At 44.6% G+C, this 16,958-nt stretch overlaps 1 protein-coding gene across 1 annotated transcript; it reads left to right on the top strand.

Annotated features, from left to right (window-relative positions):
• Positions 1 to 2,422: 2,422 nt before the first annotated feature.
• On the top strand, positions 2,423 to 14,468 carry LOC308417873 (acyl-CoA desaturase 3; the record flags this gene model as incomplete). The annotated part of the gene is made up of 5 exons (XM_080913180.1): positions 2,423 to 2,705; positions 7,324 to 7,454; positions 8,812 to 9,017; positions 10,789 to 11,021; positions 14,269 to 14,468. 5 exons carry the CDS (start codon positions 2,423 to 2,425, stop codon positions 14,466 to 14,468), a joined length of 1,053 nt encoding a protein of 350 aa, XP_080769306.1.
• Between the last annotated feature and the right edge of the window lie 2,490 nt (positions 14,469 to 16,958).

Raw genomic sequence — 16,958 nt, 5'->3', positions numbered from 1 at the left:
TAGCTTGAAATCTAGGATGATGATACTCCTCCATTTCTGCTTGTTGTCTTGTTTTGTTTATGTTCCGTTGTCGTCCAGGACTCCTCCCCACTACTCCTCCCTTTCCTTCTTTTTCTGTTCCCATATACGTTTATGATTATTTTTCTAGTTTCTGTGAAGTGTTGCTTTGGAATTTTGATGAAGAATTCATGGAATTCATAGATTGCTCTCGGCGGGATGGCCATTTCACAGCATAAGTGCTCCCAATCCACGAGCACAGGAGTTCTTTACAGCTCCTGATACTTTCTCTAATTTCCTTTTTCAATGATTTAAAATGTTCACTGCGCTAGTCTTTTACTTCCTCTTCCGAGGCTGTCGTGGACGGTGTTGTTTCTCTGATACCTTTCTTGGGATACTTGACATTTGCATATAGGAAGACTAGTGATTGTGGCTTAAAACAAAACTCTAAAGCATTTCATCAAAAAGGCTCTAATAAAACCCTCTTTTGAGTTGTTGGTCAGAGTTGCTCAAAAGATCCCTATTACATTATAAGCTATTGCTCCTGCCCTCAAATGCCTCCCAAGGGTGGAAGGCAAGTCTCTACTACTAAAGATGCTATGCACTTCAGACACAGGGCTCAGAGGTCTATGAGTTGTAACTGACCTGAAAGCCTCTTCTCTGAGGAGTAGTTTCCATGGTACCGAATGACACGTAGTTTCCATGACACCTATAAACCACAACAATGACCAGCACAGAGCATGCAACCCTAAGGATACAATAGTGGCACACATGCCTTGGTAGCAACCAACAGCTCAATAAGAGGAAAGTCATGTCTGGTACTGGCAACTCAGACAACTAACCACTCAAGTCATGAATCTTGGAGAAGAACCTATAAAGTATCACTTTACTAAACAAATATAATTCCCAACTACATTCTAAGTATTTGCCCTTATACCCAGGTATAAGTGTAGTCCTCATCCCCCCCACCCCAATCAAAGAAATTTCTTTTTGCTACAGATAGACCATTATAGAAAACTACAACCAATCAAAATACAGAGTTATAGAGTCTAGTTCTAAAGAATACATCTTTTAATAAGATAATACATGTACACCTCTAAGAAGTCCTCTTGAAACACAATTGCTTACAGAACCTCTACAACAAAACACTGTTACACTTTCCCATTTGTCTGAGTTCTGTCTCAAAGAATAACTTTTTCTTCTTTATCTTTTTTTTTTTTTTTTTTTTTTTGATTAGCATCCAAAACCCTAAACAAGTTTTCCTGAAACAGGTTAGACTTTTTTCTTATTTCCTGGAGCAGTCAACACCACTGCCTTCCACCAGTAGCTTGACAATCTTGTTGCTGCACATTCCTACATTCTTGGACCCTAACGTGGGACCTTCTCGCCTGTCTTCTTCATCTTCCTCCTCCTAGTAGCTGCCGAGATTTACAGTCTGCCTGCTTTGCTGTGTTTCTTCCGAAATCTAATAAAATGGTCCTCAAGTTTCCTTTTGTTGCTACTTTTGAATTATTTCATTAGCTATACTTAAGCTCAAAAAGGGAACCTCAATTTCCATAGTAACAATATGGTCATATGAAATAAATCTCCTGAGGTTAGAGGTGGCTCAGTGGTTAGAAGCACTGACTGCTCTTCCAGAGGTCCTGAGTTTAGTTTCCAGCAACCACGAGGTGGCTCACAACCATCTGTAATGAGATGTGATGCCCTCTTCTGGTGTGTCTGAAGACAGTGACAGTGTAGTCATGTACATAAATAAATAAATCATTTTTTAAAATGAAAAAAAGAAATAAAGAAATCTCCTGTCTCAGGCTCTTCACTATGATCTCTTTAATTAGTATGCTGGGGACAGATGGCAGATGACCTAGCCTGGCTTGCTGGGGGCTGCTCAAGCATTGGATTTGACCCTAACAATTCTAGTGATGGCTCACTTTGGATTGGTCTGCTCTGTTGGGAACTAGTACAGGAATTCAGTCCAAAATGGTTTTCCCTTTAGGGCACTGAATTCTTGAGTTGTTGCTTTTGGGACTTGTAGATGTCCTGTAGTTGAGGAAGAGACGGTTGAAACTCCTGGATCACTATTTCTAACTTGTACTGCCATCAACTGGTAGAGATGTGGATGGCATTTTGGACACTTGATTTCCAAATTTTTATTTCACAAGCTTTAAAGAAGAACCTGGTTCTGTCTGTATCTTTATGTGTACCTGTGAGGCTTTCTTTGGCTTGAAGTAATATAAGAGATTCACCCCTTCACCTCGAGGTTTGACAACCAATCTATACAGTTTCTGCTGACTTCCTCTTCCACCAGCCCTTAATTAAGCCAGACCCTAAAGTGGGGATTGAACCTTTAATGCACCCTAATGCTGTATGCCAGAAAGAATTGCCATCTTCTGGGGTCTGCTCTCCTAATTCTCCTTTGTCCTCTAAGATGACTCCTTCATACACAACAACTACCACCATCACAGCGCCTCCCTCTGGAGTCATACAGAAAGGAAGAGAAAAATTAAAGACGGTGCCCCTCTACCTGGAAGAAGACATCCGGCCTGAAATGAAAGAAGATATACACGACCCCAGCTACCAAGATGAGGAGGGGCCCCCGCCCAAGCTGGAGTACGTCTGGAGGAACATCATCCTCATGGCCCTGCTGCACTTGGGGGCCCTGTACGGGATCACACTGCTTCCCTCCTGCAAGGCCTATACCTTGCTCTGGGGTAAGCACCTTTCTTCCTTCTGGGTCAATGAGTCTCTCCAGCTTCTTCTTCTCTCTCTCTCTCTCTAATGAAGGGGGGTCTTGCAATGGGCAGTGTTCCTCTGTTACCAGGCTTCTTGATGAACTAACTGAACACAGCCCAGTTGGTCTAAAGCAAGAGTGTCTGTTCTCTCTGTCTCTGTCTCTCTCTGTCTCTCTCCCCCCCACACCCCTCTGTATGTATTGATGTAGAAAAACTGACTTTATCCTGTCTGCCCCAGACCTCTTCTATCTTGTAGGTAGTGAGATTTGGGTCCTTAAACAGAAAATTGACCCAACACCCCAAGAAAATACCACTTAGGGGATCCCCCTTCCATAGGATCTTGGGTTTCTTAGTTACCTACTGAGGCAACGATACATTTCAGAACCAGGAAGACCGAGAGTAAAGAGATTCGCTGCAGGCTCCTCCTCCAGGCTGAGTCTTCCTTCCACGCCCCACCCTTCCACGCCCCACCCTTCCACGCCCCACCCTTCCACGCCCCACCCTTCCACGTCCCACCCTTCCACGCCCCACCCTTCCACGCCCCACCCTTCCACGCCCCACCGTGTGTTTGACCAAATCGCCTGTGCTTGGCCGGCATCAGTTGCTACAGTAGAAAAAGGTTTGCCAGACAAACACAGGACTGTGGTCTGGCTTCAGCACCCTGCCTGTCAGCGTGTGCTATGGTTTTGTAGAGAAATCCAGCACACAGCTGGCATGGTAAAATATTTTACTCTTGTCCCTGCCCTCTGGTGGGTAAATTAGGTAGCTTGCAGAATGACAGTTGCGAAAAGTAGGTTACAAAATTATGCCTTCAGGATCTTGGTCTCAGATGGAGTTCTCTCCTTCCTTCCTTTCTTTGTTATTGTTTTTGATGTTTTTTTTTTTTTATATTTTATGCATTTACTTTTCAAATGTTATCTCCTTTCCCCCCTCTCCCATATCCCCTCCCCCTGCTTCTATGAAGGTGCTCCCACTCCCACCCACCCACTCCCACCTCATCGCCCTGGCATTCCCCTACACTGAGGAAATGAACTTTCACAGGACCAAGGGGCTTCTCCTCCTATTGTTGCCAGACAGTACCATCTTCTGCTACTCTCCTTCCTTAAAGTTCTAGAGGCTTTTCTTGTTTTATCCCAACAGAAACTGCATACTTAGCTCCTGGCTCTACATGTGCCTTTTTTCCTGACTTGGGGACTTTGAAAAGCTTTTCTCTCATTTGAGAACCACTAAGTAGAGCCCTCAGAACTAAGACCTCTCTGACAAGACTGAGGGCCAAAGGAAAAAACCTTTCCAACTCTCACCTGAGGTGAAAGTTCTTTCATCATCAGTGTGGACACTTTTCCCTGGGGACATGGAAAGGACCTATGTGACCTAAGCTATTGGCAGAATAAGGACACGACTCCGTGTGCCGAGGACTGTCATTCCCGTTCCACAGCCTCGGTGATCTGCAGTGTGAAGCAGATTCAGATACTTTTCTTGGGACTCTGGCTCTGCTCCAAGCTTTCCTTTCCTTCCCTTTCCTTCCCTTCCTTTCCCTTTCCTTTCCTTTCCTTTCCTTTCCTTTCCTTCCCTTCCCTTCCCTTCCCTTCCTGTCCCTTCCCTTCCTGTCCCTTCCCTTCTCTTTCCTTTCCTTTCCTTCCCTTTCCTTCCCTTCCCTTCCTGTCCTTTTCCTTTCCTTTCCTTTCCTTCCCTTCTCTTCCTGTCCCTTCCCTTCTCTTCCTGTCCCTTCCCTTCCCTTTCCTTCCTGTCCCTTCCCTTCCCTTTCCTTCCCTTCCCTTCCTGTCCCTTCCTTTCCCTTCCCTTCCCTTCCCTTCCTGTCCCTTCCCTTCCCTTTCCTTTCCTTTCCTTTCCTTTCCTTCCCTTCCCTTCCCTTCCTGTCCTTTCCCTTCCCTTTCCTTTTCTTCCCTTCCCTTCCCTTCCCTTCCTGTTCTTTTCATTTCCTTTCCTTTCCTTCCCTTCCCTTCCTGTCTCTTCCCTTCCCTTCCTGTCCCTTCCCTTTCCTTCCTGCCCCTTCCCTTTCCTTCCTGTCCCTTCCTTTCCCTTCCCTTCCCTTCCCTTCCCTTCCTGTCCCTTCCTTTCCCTTCCCTTCCCTTCCTGTCCCTTTCCTTTCCTTTCCTTTCCTTTCCTTCCCTTCCCTTCCTGTCCTTTCCCTTCCCTTTCCTTTTCTTCCCTTCCCTTCCTTCCTGTCCTTTCATTTCCTTTCCTTTCCTTCCCTTCCCTTCCTGTCTCTTCCCTTCCCTTCCTGTCCCTTCCCTTCCCTTCCTGCCCCTTCCCTTTCCTTTCCTTTCCTCCTGTGATTTCAGGGTTTGCCCTGCACTGGCTTCTCTATAGCGGTACAGTCAGACCCTCTTCATGGGAAGACCTCAATCACTACAGAGTCAGAGGCTACAAATCATCTGATGCCTCCACCCAGTTCAGAAGGATATAGTCAGCCTTTCCCTAGGACAGACACCATCTCGATGGTTGTCCTGGGGGTCCTACAGAGGAACCAGGATGGCACACAGGAGGCAGAAGAGAGAGGGAACGAGACCACTTAGGAAAATTGTTAACTCTGGGCTGGAGAGATGGATGGCTCTGTGGTTAAGAGCACTGACTGCTCTTCCAAAGGTCCTTAGTTCAATTCCCAGGAACCACATGGTGGCTCACAACCATCTGTAATGGGATCTGATGCCCTCTTCTGGTGAGTCTAAAGATGGCTACAGTGTACTCATAAATAAAATATATCTTTTTTTAAAAAGAAAGAAGGAAAACTGTTAACTCTTGATGCAGGACACATAGCAGTTAATACAATGTTTGGTGTCTTCATAGTCTGATAAGTTCTGTAGCCCCAGAGGTTCTATGGCTCCCAGAAGCTCTAACAAGACCTCATCCCCATATCCTAGTTCTCCGAACCCGAGGAACAGACGAGTGCACCCAGCATCCGCTCTCTTTTAGAGAGACTGATCTCGTAGGTTTTGCGTTGGAGTGCTGTGTGCCTAGGAAGTGGATGATGTGACTGGGACTGGATCAGTGCTCTGACCCTGGAGGAACACTTAGCTTTTAACTTCATCAGCACACTCACCCAGATAGCAAATAGCTAGAGACCAGAGGTGTTCAGAGATCGCCACACAAACCTTGTGGACACTGATCTCAGTTAAGCAAGAGTAGTTTATTGAACACCCACCCTAATGCTGGTCAGATCAGGGACACAGCTCAGAATTATCCGAACTATGACAATGAATATCTTTTTCTGTCATCTCATAAAGGACAAAACCTACAGTGAGTTCATCCGCAGGTACAGGAAGTACTGCCCAGTGGTCAGCTCTCACCCAAGCTATTTCAGACATAACAGTTCATATTGACCTTTGATTTGAGGGGTCCTATGTACAGCTATGTGGAACTTCTTAGAATTAGTGAACCTCAGACAGAACATTCGGGAAACAGAACAAAACAGGTGTGTGGTCAGTGTGTCCTTGAGCCAAGTCACTTCTCTGTGTCAGTGACTGGCTGGTGTGTTACAGCAACACTATGACATAGCTGATGGGCATGGAACAAAATGGCTCCAGCTATGCGGGTGGGAAGGTGTCGGACCATAACACTCCCCCCCTTTTTGAGTTGTCCCATTGAGTCAAATCATTGATTCAAATTTTTTTTCCTGAGGCCTGGAGGACAAACTTTCATATTAATCTTTGTTGGCTTTTTGTTGGCTTAAATATTTGACATTTTGATCTCCCTTAGTAAGTGTTACCACTCGCGTGCTGGCAGACCTTGCTATATGCTCCTGGCTATTAGGAGAGGCATTAGTATTGGAGCTGCCCTGACCATCTGGGGATGGTGTAGAAGTCCTGGGTGTTCCTAACCTTCTCCAGAATGATAGTGTACCAGAGGCAATAGATGTACATATAAGCAAAACGTCAGAGGTTTCAGTGAGGCGAGAGGAACTAGTACAGGAGGTACTAATTAGTCCTGGGGCACGAGCAAACCAAGTGCCTTTTGGAGGTACTAATAGTAAGGAGAAACTCCTGCTGTTAACATCTGTACATTATAGTGTTGCAGGTACTGAGACTCTGATACCTTATAAAAGCAGAGACCTTGTTCTTTCTAGGACAGGGAGAGGGTTTAAGATTCTGTTGAGACCAGTGATGTCTAAGACCCTGTTTCTGCTGACCCAGAATCTCTGGATGTTGAACATGATCCCAGGGTCATTACCAGATGCATAAACTTCAACTGAAGTTAAGCTCTGACTGTTGTTTTCTAAACATTCTTGATTATGGGTATTGAGGTCTGAAAGAGTATTTGAGAACCTTGAACCTCTTGGGGGAAATGATCTGAAGATCAAAGGGCATAGAGCTGTGGTCTAACAACGAAAGCTGGATAATGCTGTGGACAATGCCAACAACCTGTCTTCTCTGCCGCATCCTGCCTTTCTGCTCACTTTGTCCCTTGGTCTTCCTAACTCACATCCATCCCTAGGTGGAATATTTTTGCATGGCTCAGTATTGTGATGTCTCAAAGAGCAACCCATAAACTCCTTCAAACCCAAAGCAGCAGACTCTGATTATCGGGAGGGTGTTCTTAGACACTCGCCAGTTAGCTGACTCCTCTGTTGTCCTAGCAGCATTCATGTACTATGTGATCAGTATTGAGGGCATTGGAGCTGGAGTTCACCGCTTGTGGAGCCACAGAACATACAAAGCACGCCTGCCCCTGCGGGTCTTCCTCATCATTGCCAACACCATGGCTTTCCAGGTAAGAGGCTGGTGCCGTTCTTTCTCTGCTTTATGCATGATCCAAGGCAGAGTGGCGGACATCAGAACCCAGAAAGGTAGTCTTCAGTGGTCTCAGCTACATGCTCAGTACAAAAATCCTCACAACATGGGACATCTCAGGGTTACTGGGAAGAGAAACAGGAAGTTGGAAGAACAGGTTCTCTGGGCATAAAAACCCTAAATTCTCTGGGTTATAACCTAGAATGGCTGCTGTTGTGTAAAGGATATCATCAAGACACTGGCTGTTGACTATGGCTCCCTAAACACTCAGTCAACAAGAAATCATGCTTTGCTGTGACTAGCTTTGAACTCTACTATAATAGGATGTGGGATGTTTCGAATTCTCTCATTTTGGGTAATAGCAAACATGTCTGGACACTGGGTTAGCATTTGACACAAATTAACTCCTTAAGTCTTCACAACCACGATGCCAGGAAGTAAGTAGGCCTTATTGTTCCACCCACTGAATAGATGAGGAAACCGAGTCACTGAGACATTAAATAAGATATCTTCTTATCCTATCCAAGGATACCATGATGGACAACCTCAGCACCAATGACTATGATGCTTACGACAAGTTTATAATGGATAGACTGTAGAAAATTAGGAGAGGACCCTCACCTAGTCATAGGCTGTTGCTTACAGTATGAGAGTTGGCTTGAAAGATATGGAGAAAAATATTAGAAACGAATTCATTACTCTGACAATATCAGAGGCTCTTACTATGTATGTAATGTGTGTGTGTTATGTCACCTCCCTCTGACAATGTATATGGTGAAGGCTCCCAGTCTCTAGGTTTAGAGGACAAGAAGACACATTAGCACATTCTTGAAGGATTGGATAAAGTTCAGAAAAGCCCAGAGGTCTTTCAGAAATGTGCTCCTATTCCTAAAGTATACATTGGTCCTGTGGGTTATGTGACAACCCACTTGTGATGGCAGTGACAGAATTTTTGCAACTTCACCGCAAAGCAGAACCTTGGAGCCCAAAGTCATCTGTTGCATAATCTCTTTGCCCCCATCAGATACCTTGAAAGGAACCCTGTCTCATGTTACTTGCTTAAAGAGACACCACGTTCTGTGTTAATGAAACTCTCAGAACACTAAGAACCACCTTCTGTCTACCCACCACGCAACCTCGGGAAGCAACAGTATTCTTTTGTTCTGGGTCTTTGAATTGCCTGCCCACCTAAGCTTCAGGAGCAAGTGTGTGGGAGAAGGTGTTGCAAGGAGAGAGTCCCTAGGACTCTGAGAGTTGGACTGAGAGTCCCAGGCCCTTGAATGCCACAAAGAAGACATCTTTTCTCAATACTGGGCTCCTCTTTCCTGTTCTTCCAGAATGATGTGTATGAATGGTCCCGAGATCACCGCGCCCACCACAAGTTCACAGAAACACACGCTGACCCTCACAATTCTCGCCGTGGCTTTTTCTTCTCACACGTGGGTTGGCTGCTTGTGCGCAAACACCCGGCTGTCAAAGAGAAGGGAGGAAAACTGGACATGTCTGACCTCAAAGCTGAGAAGCTAGTGATGTTCCAGAGGAGGTGAGTGAAGGGGGAAAGGGGGTGGAGCTTGGGAGGTGGGGTCTTATTTTTCTTATCACTTAGAATAGCTGAACGGGTTTCCAGGTTTATCTGTCCAATAGCATCATTTCAACCAAGTGCACCTGAAACCCCAACACTGGAGAGACACATGCAGACAGGCTTTTGTGAAGTCCAGCTCAGCCAGAGCTACATAGCAATACTCTATGGACCGAAGAAATGGCTCACAGTTAAAAATACTTTCTATTCTTTCAGGAGACTTTAGCTCAGAGCCCAGCACCCATGTTGCATGGCTTACTCCCACAACTCCAGCTCCAAAGGATCTGACACCCTACGCTGGCCTTCAGAGGCACAGGGACACATGAGTCATTTGCTCACACAGTCGTACACATGTGTACATCAATAAAAATAATATAAAAACAATTTTAAAATGCACATTGGCTAGGTGTGGTAACACATGAGTCTTTAGTCCTGGGAACTGAAAGGCAGAGGCAGGTGGATCTCTGTGGGTTTGAAGCCAGCATGGTCTACAGAGTAAGTTACGGGACAGCCAGGGCTATCTAGTAAGATGCTGTTTCAATACAACAAAAACAAACAGATCATTTTAAACCCTAGTTTTTGATTGCTTGGATGTCCAAAGTCATGGAGTGTTGCTATGTTCCTCTCTCTGGACTGATGTAGTTAAACCAATTGAATGTAGCAAATATTCGCTGACCAAGGATATTTATAGACACAATGAACTTAACTAAGACCTTACTTGCCAGGAGATTTTAGCATGTACAGAAGATACCACGAAAGAGAGCAAAATACTGTCTGTCCTATGAGAGGCAGAAAGGGTCAGAGATCGCTCAGGGAGAACAAGGCTGATGAAAGCACAGCATCGGAAACAATGGGAAGATTTGTGTACAGACCAAAAATAGCAACGTGAATTAAAGTTTTATGCAGGATCCAGAAACAGTCTGTTTCCTTGACCTACAAAAGATATGCGGGGAGGGGGGTGCTAGGGGGGGGAATAGGACACAAACTGATGTCATCCCCAGTGCCACAGATAAGATCAAAGTGGTTGACAATGAGGAGTTTATTTCTCCAGCAATGGGTGGTACAAAAACAGAGCTGTGCTTTCAAGAGGCCCCTGTCAGGTCAGGTGAAGAAGACATGAAGCCTGAGGGATGAGGGAAGGGCACAGTTAGTCAGTAGAGAGGACTCACATTTGAGAAGGCGTGCAGGGACAAGAAAATTGGACGCAGGACATACCAGTGACTGGGAAGCTCAAGACGTTATGCACCAATGCATTTTCTGAGAATCAGTGTCTGTTGTGTGCAGAAATGAGATGGGGAGAAAGCCTCCAGATGGACAGAACCTGCTGGTGGTCAGGACATTCGTCACTGGCCTTGACAGAGGAGGCAAGAAGGAAATGGAGAAATGTCAAAACCCATTATATTCTCATGGGGGGGAAGAGCTCAAGGGCAGGTGTCAAACAACATCTCAGCACAGACTTGCCTGAGAAGGAGGTTTGGTCTTGATTTGCTGAGTAACCTATCTCATCCCTGAAAGAGTAAGAACAATGGGAGCCCTTGCTCTATTAACTGGTGGGGTTATTTTAGGACAATCTCCACTTAACACAGACTTAGCATAAAAATGGTAACACTCTGCGCTGAGAAGATTTTCCAGCTCATTCTATCTAGAAAATAGCAGCCCCTCCCACTGAGAATAGCCAATCCAGGTTAGGACTAGAGTCCCCTCTCCGGACTTAGCCTGTGATCTCCCCACATAGGTACTACAAACCTGGCATCCTGCTTCTGTGCTTCATCCTGCCCACGCTGGTGCCCTGGTACTTCTGGGGTGAAACTTTTCGACACAGTTTGTATGTTGCCACTTTCCTGAGATATGCCTTTGTGCTCAATGTCACCTGGCTGGTGAACAGTGCCGCCCACCTCTATGGTTATCGCCCCTACGACAAGAACATTGATCCCCGGGAGAATGCCCTGGTTTCCTTGGGATCTCTGGGTAAGTCAGTCCGCGGTCTACGGCATTTTAACATTCAGTGGTCTCCTTATTCTGTGAGCTTCAAGGAAGACCTGAGCCATCTGTTCTTAAAGGCTCTCAGTGTCTCAGTCTTCCATTGTAAAACTCGAGCTTCTGACACTGAGGAAAACATGAGAGTCAAGCAACACACTGTATGTAAGAGGGGAAAGGATAAAAAAAGAGTCCTGCCTTTGATTGGAAGGTAAAAACAAAAGGAAACAAAAGCCTTCCAAATGAGCCTTTCTCAAGTCATCTCTGATCATTTCTCCAGGCTGGGCTGTTCCTGCTTGGATCAGGTGATTCACACATAGAACAGTAGGCTCAACAGAGAATACAATAAGCCTAGTCATGCCATATGAAGGAAAGAAAGAAAAACAAGTGTGGCTTTGTTCAATTGGCTTAAAAGTGAGCCATTCTCAGGGTATTGGCTCCTGTCCCTGGTGTGGTTTTATGAACTTTCTCCCCCATCCAAGATTAAGGGACCACCACCAGCACCAGCATCCCACCAGCACCACCACCACCGTGCATACATTTCCACTCACTAATGTTTAAGTAATTCAGCTATGGACTGAGATGTATTCTGTAAATGAAGCTACCATTCACGCCTCCAGCTCCATCCTCCTCGTGACTTTGCTGTCCTAGGTAAAGGTTGGCATCTTGTTTTGTCCATATTACCATTCCTTCTCCTCTTCTCCTCATTCCTCCCTGACTTCTGCTGTTCTCTTGTCTCCTGCTGTCCTAACCTTCCATTTCTTCTTCCTTTTCCTCTCTCTTTAGGTTCTCTCTCTCCTCCTCTCTCTCTTCGCTTTCACTTTCACCCCACTTGTCCTGAAGAACTGGGTATTAAATTTACAGCCTTGTGCAAGTGCTTGGCCCTACACTCACTCTGTAGCTCAGGCTGACCTTGAATTTCTACCAATAAGCTATTTGTCTGGCTCTTTTATCTTTACCTTAGAAATACAGTCTAATTTGTCCTGGGGTGACTTGAACTTTCTATCCTCCTGGGTCAGCCTCCACAGAGCCAGGATTTCAGGCAATTGCCACTTAAAATATATATAGATCCAGACCCCAGAGTAAAAGAGCTTGCCTGCCTTGTTATATCTTATTAGATAATTTTCAGTGTTTTTTGTCTGTTCCATAAAATTTGGAACTTTTACTTGTTGATGTTATCTAATCTACATTCCCCAATATTTTTGTCTGAGTACACAGAAATTGTGAAAGGAAGTTAGAATTTTATTCTTTTTTGGGGGGGAGTAGAGGTGAGACAGTTTCTGTTTATCCCTGGCTGTGTTGGAACTCACTCTGTAGACCAGGCTGGCCTTGAACTTGACTGTCTCTGCCTCCCAAAAGCTGGAATTAAAGGCATGAACCATCAACACCTGGCAATTTGTATTTTTCATGAAATCAGTTTATATTTCTTGCAATATTATACTTCTTGCAATATATTTGTATAGATATTTAGTGTTACAAAGATAGCATGTTTTCATCCAAATAAATCAGAAATTTCAGGAAAATGTTTTGACTATCGCACTATATAAGGAATCTTTATTAGTGCGTGTTTGTGTGTGTGTGTGTGTTATTCAGGATTCTCTAGAATAAAAGAACTTAGAAAATAATATATATATATATATATATATATATATATATATATATATATATTCTTTTTTACAACTTCATTTTTTTAAAAAAGAGAGATACATGTACAGATTTTTTAAGAGCATTTTGGAATAAAACTATATGAATATATTTTTGTCAGTACTTGATTTTTTGAAAAGGTTTGATAGTATGCATTGAAATCTTGCTACGACAATGGCTGCCTATGAACAGAAGGGTCAAGAACTCAGTAGTTGCTCAGTCTAGAGGCTGGAGGTTTCAGCTGCTCTTCCTTCTAGTTGGATCCTGAAGCAGGCCAGTGAAGACTCGCTAGGGAGGGTGAGAATGAGCAGGCAGAATGAGGAGTTTTCTTCTGCTATATCCTTATCTAGACTTCTAGCAGAGGTGTGACCCACCTTAAAGATCTGGACCAGAAGTGGATCTTCCAGCATCAAATGACTTACTCAAGCAAAAACTCCCTCGCTGGTGTGTCCAGTCATTCCAGAGTGTCTATTAATTCCAGATAGTCTCAATCTGACAGCCAAGAATAGCCATCACAAATGGGGCTTGGTGGTACATGCCTTTAATCTCAGCACATGGGAAGCAGGCAGGTGAATCTCTCAATCCAAGGCCAGCCTGGTCTACCGAGTTCCAGGACAATGAGAGCGACACAGAAAAGTTGTCATGAAAGCACTCCATTCCACACACACTGCAAAGAATTAGAATCGCCATCACAGTGTGTGTATGTGATGTGAGGAGGGTGGTATTTGCTGCAGGCCTATGTGGTGATCAGAGGACAATTTTTTATAGTCCGTTCTAACCTTCCACGTTTGTGTGGGTTCTTTGTATCAAACCCAAGTTGTCAGGCTGGCCCCAACAGTTTGCATATCTTGCAATATGTTTATATAATATTGTATTAAATATTCAGGTTTGTTTACTGTACGAGTAACTGTCACTCAAAAAATCAGAAATTTCAGGGGAAAAAAATGTCAGATGAAACAAGAAATCTTTATTAAAGGGGTTCTATTTTATTAGCACCTCCCCCTGCACCAGCCCTCCCACACCAGGGAGAAGCTCTGAGAAGCAGCAACAGCAGCAGCCACCGTGAGCCCCAGTGGTTAAAGGAAGTCCCACCTTGGCTAGGCCCTGGTTCCTCTGATTTTGCCTTTTCTGTTGCAGCTGCCTCCCCTTAAGGGGTATGTACACCAGAACTGTGGAGAAGGTTAGCCTGACCATCTCTGTAAAAAGAAAAAGCCCTGATCTGCCAGTGGATGTTCCCTCCTGGGTTCATGTACACACACAAGGAACCTGCAGTGTCTCAGAGCAGACATTCTGGCATTTTCCAATGTTAAAAAAAAAAAAAAAAAAAAAAAAAAAAAAATCTCACCAGAATAATCAGCTTCTTATCCTGTTAGCCTCGGAAGCAAATTTTCTTCTAACAGCTTTCAAATAGTAAGGACAACCAGCTCCTCTTAGCTCACTACTTCAGAGTAGAAGGCAGTGAATGGGGCAGCCATTCACTCACCTGCAGTCCTGAATCTCCAAAGTCTGAGGAGCCCACTGGGTGAGAGGTGTGTGCAGAGGAGGAAGCAGCAACCACCGAGCCCCCTAACGGCTCTCCTTGCTTCTGTTGCAGGCGAGGGCTTCCACAACTACCATCACGCCTTCCCCTACGACTACTCTGCCAGTGAGTACCGTTGGCACATCAACTTCACCACGTTCTTCATCGACTGCATGGCTGCCCTCGGCCTGGCTTACGACCGGAAGAAAGTGTCCAAGGCTGCTGTCTTAGCCAGGATTAAGAGAACTGGGGACGGGAGCCACAAAAGTGGCTGAGTTTCGAGTCATTCTCTTCCAAAAGCCAGCTGGACAGGGGTTTAATGATGTTGTTTAAATGATGTTGAAAAGAGGCACCCATGTTGTACAGAGTCCCAGTTCAAGACAGTGTTCTTGCAAAATATTCAAATATCAAAAAGCAAAAACTTTCTTTTATGATGCTGAGCAGAAATTCTTCTGTTCTTAGTCCTGTATTCCAGGGACCTTTTTGTTGCCTAATCCTTATTAATTTATTGCCTCTCCAGGAGAGATGAGCAATAGGTTGAAATAGACCTTTGAAAACACAGCAAACACACACACACACACACACACACACACACACTACATACACATGCACCACCAAAAAGACAACAACAACAAAAACCTAACTTTCCTCTCGCTAAGCTTGCGCTGCTTTAAGATATCAGGAAGGAGAGCTACCATGGTAGGTAGCATCATAAGCAGGGATGGTGTGAGTCATAACACGCATAATACATACATGGAAAGAGTTATTAAAATGCTCTTTCTGTGATCAGACCCAGCTGCTTCCTAAGTAGACATGGAACCTGCACACAGCATCCTTCTTTTCTGCCCTGAGCCCCAGAGCTTGACATCTCAAGACAGAGATGGAGAGGTTGAGGGATAGCGTTGGTAGGCGGATTTGGAGAGATAACTTCCTCAGGAAAAGCCTTTTGGGTTGACGATTTCCTCAGTAGGGACTCAATGTCCTGAAACAGTTTCAAAGCTGGGTCCTTTTCTTAGTCCGGTTTGCTACTTAGGTTGGTAAAATCCAGATTCCCACACAGTGTCTTGTTTATTGCCTTGTTCCTTCCTATTAAGTTTTCTGTTCATGACTATCCTAGGTCGGTGAGTCTTTGTTGCATATAACTGGCTTAATGAAACAGCTGGAAGATGAAACGAAGGCTGCTTAGGGAAGTTTTCATCAGCAGTCTTCCTTGGTTGTGGATGCTGTATTCAACAAACTGGTCAGGTAATGTGCCCACCAGTACAACAGCAGCAAGTCCGGGAGGTGGATAACCCACCGATTCATGAGTACGTGGGAGACCCACTCCCTAGAAGGGAATTCACCATCAGAAAGCCCCTGGCTGGGGGACAGTGAGATGGCTCAGAAGGGAAAGGGACTTGCAGCAAAGGCCTGAGGCCCTTAGGTCAATCCTGAACTGGGTAAAAAGCTGAATGCAGTAGTGCATTTCTGTAATTCCAATACACCTATAGAGAGATGGGAGGCACAGAAGGGAGAACTTCCTAGAAGCTTGCTGGCCAGCCAGCTAGGAGTGGCTGGGCAAGAGAGACCCTGCCTCAAAATAAAGGTAAAAGATGTGATTCCCAAAAGTTGTCCTGTGACCTGCACATGTATATCCCACACATGTATATGTACCCCATACACACACACACACACACACACACACACACACACACACATGAACACACACACAATGCTGCTGATTTTTAGAACCCCTGCAACTGCATAGTCCCTAGGCTTTCATGGGGAAGCTATTATTGTTGTTTCCTATATGTAATGAATTTCTATATGTACTGAATTCCTATATGTAATGAATTCCTATATGTACTGAATTCCTATATGTAATGAATTCCTATATGCAATGTATTCCTATATGTAATGAATTCCTATATGTATTGTATTCCTATATGTAATGAATTCCTATATGTAATATATTGCTATATGTAATGAACTACTTGCTGAACAACTATGGTTTCACTCATAGATTTGTGTTGCAAGATATTTGATCACACTGTGAACCCTGAGATTGTGTAATTCACTGTTCTAGTTGGTGGTGTGGCTCAGCCCTAGCACCCACCTTTAATCCAAAGATTTTTCTGTAAACAGGTTTAAATAAAAATCAATCATAGGTCAAGAGGCACAGCAAGCAACCAGTTGACAGGGACTGAACATAGGGGGGAAACAGAGAGTAAGAGAGAATCAGGAGGAGAGATAGATGCATAGGAAGTAGAAGGGAGGGACATTCAGTTTGAGAGGGTTTTTGAGGTGGTGTGGAGAAGAGCTTGCTCTTTTAGGATGTTAGCTATGGAGGAAGGTCAGCTGGGTGCTTTCTCTGCCTCTCTGAGCTAGCAGACTTTCACCCTATTATCTGGCTCCTGAGTCTTTATTGGTAAAACTCAAATGTTTGAGATTTTGTTAGAAGCGACACCACACACAGCTTTGGTCATTGGCTTTTACAACGGTAGCAGTAAACTCAGAGCCTCACAGTTCGTCTGACACTGAAAATGTGTAACACTGGTATCAAGGTTTCCAAAGCTGGGGATTGTCAGGGAAGAAGATAAAACAACATTAGAACCTGAGAGAAGGGCTATGGTGACGGGAACACTGACTTCCAAGCACCTTTGACCTTTGACCTTTGATGTTACAACAGCTATGATTACCTGCAACAGGTCTATCCAGGATTGGGCTTGTCACCATCACAACATGCCTAGGAGAGGGGCTCATGGGACTGAACCCTTCCCTGGGGC

Source organism: Micromys minutus (genome assembly GCF_963924665.1).
Source record: "Micromys minutus genome assembly, chromosome: 2".
In the NCBI taxonomy this organism is placed as follows: Eukaryota; Metazoa; Chordata; class Mammalia; order Rodentia; family Muridae; genus Micromys; species Micromys minutus.
The sequence above is the reverse complement of the archived record's forward strand: the minus strand, read 5'-3'. Positions and strand labels throughout refer to the sequence as shown.